Source organism: Penaeus monodon, chromosome 15, assembly GCF_015228065.2.
Source record: "Penaeus monodon isolate SGIC_2016 chromosome 15, NSTDA_Pmon_1, whole genome shotgun sequence".
Lineage (NCBI taxonomy): Eukaryota > Metazoa > Arthropoda > Malacostraca > Decapoda > Penaeidae > Penaeus > Penaeus monodon.
Window position 1 is genome coordinate 3,905,351 of NC_051400.1, and position 1,282 is coordinate 3,906,632.

Sequence of the window (1,282 nt, forward strand, 5' to 3'; positions counted from 1 at the left end):
GCATAAATTAGGAAATAAAATTACCCCACTGCAGTTTGGGTATATATATTTTTTTAATTTTAAGTTTATCTGAAAATAAAAGGACATGTGAAAAATTTATAGAAAGTTTGCTAACCATGCAGCAAAAAACTGACTCTTAAGCAGACTCACCTTCTCGGAACCTGGCATGCCAGGGGAACCGGCGTGGGAACCATCTGGGCCCTCAGTAGCGCGCAAGGCAAGGCAGCTTTTTCTCAAGGGCAGCAGGGGTACTTGGGGTGGTATGCGTACCAGGGGGTTTTGTAGGGGCTTTGGCCCTTTGGGCAAAAGACGGACCCCAAATGGAAAAAATGGAGTAACCAGGGCTTGTTAAAACATCCCTCCCCAGTTGATGAAAGTAGGGGTCCAAGCCAAAACCACAGGTGACGGTCAAAAGACAACCTTGGGGGGGCGGCACTCGCAGGGGTTTTGGCTTCCTCACTCCTCAAAGACTTGACTCCCATCTTCTTGGCCTGTTCGCGCATTCCCCTCTCGTGAGCAGCAACAGCCTTGACGATGAAGGTGTAACTGTAGATGATGTAGAACAGAGGGAAGATGTACACCCAGACGGAGTACACCCACAGGTAGCTCTTGCTCAGGGTGGTCTCGGTCAAGTAGTCAGTGCCACAAGCGGTCATGTTGCCCTCAGGCACATAACGGTTCCAGCCGAAGAAGGGAGGAAGGCACCAGGCAAGAGAGGCAGCCCAGGTGCCAGCAATCCTTGCCATGGCACCGCCAGAAGTCAGAGGCTCAGCAGACACTCCCTTAACGATGACATTGTAACGGTCAGCAGTGATGAAGACCATGGTCCAGATGGAAACGCAGCCGAACAGAGAACCAAGGAAAGCATAGATCTCACAGAAGAATGCTCCAAGAGTCCAGGTCTGCCAGTAGCAAGAGATGACCATGGGTGGGAACATTGTGAACATCATCAGGAAGTCAGACATGGCCAGGTTAACGACCAAAAGGTTAGCAGGTGTTCGGAGAGATTTGGTGTTCATGAAGACCCAAATGACGACGAAGTTACCGGCAACGGAGAGACATCCCATGATTACCATCCAGAAGCCAACGAGGCTATACCAGAGTGGGTTCATGGGAGGGAACTGGTACCAATGGGAATCCACCATATGGAGAAGTTCCTTTGGCACAGTGTCAACCACTGTGTAGTTCCCATAGGGATTGGTGGATGGAAGGGCGTTGCTGCCCATGTCTGCGTTGTTCCACATCTGATTGGAAAATTTAATAGATAATAGAATATCAGATA

At 49.6% G+C, this 1,282-nt stretch overlaps 2 protein-coding genes across 2 annotated transcripts in view; both read right to left on the reverse strand.

Annotated features, from left to right (window-relative positions):
• Nucleotides 1–1,282, reverse strand: part of LOC119581671 (rhodopsin-like) — a gene marked incomplete in the record, with an annotated part of 13,440 nt that overhangs the window by 11,513 nt on the left and 645 nt on the right.
• Nucleotides 234–1,282, reverse strand: part of LOC119582093 (rhodopsin-like) — a 3,305-nt gene continuing 2,256 nt past the window's right edge. Inside the window, exon 4 of the mRNA XM_037930340.1 lies at nt 234–1,228. Coding sequence (XP_037786268.1) covers nt 234–1,228 — 995 coding nt within the window. The remainder of the gene's footprint in view (nt 1,229–1,282) is intronic.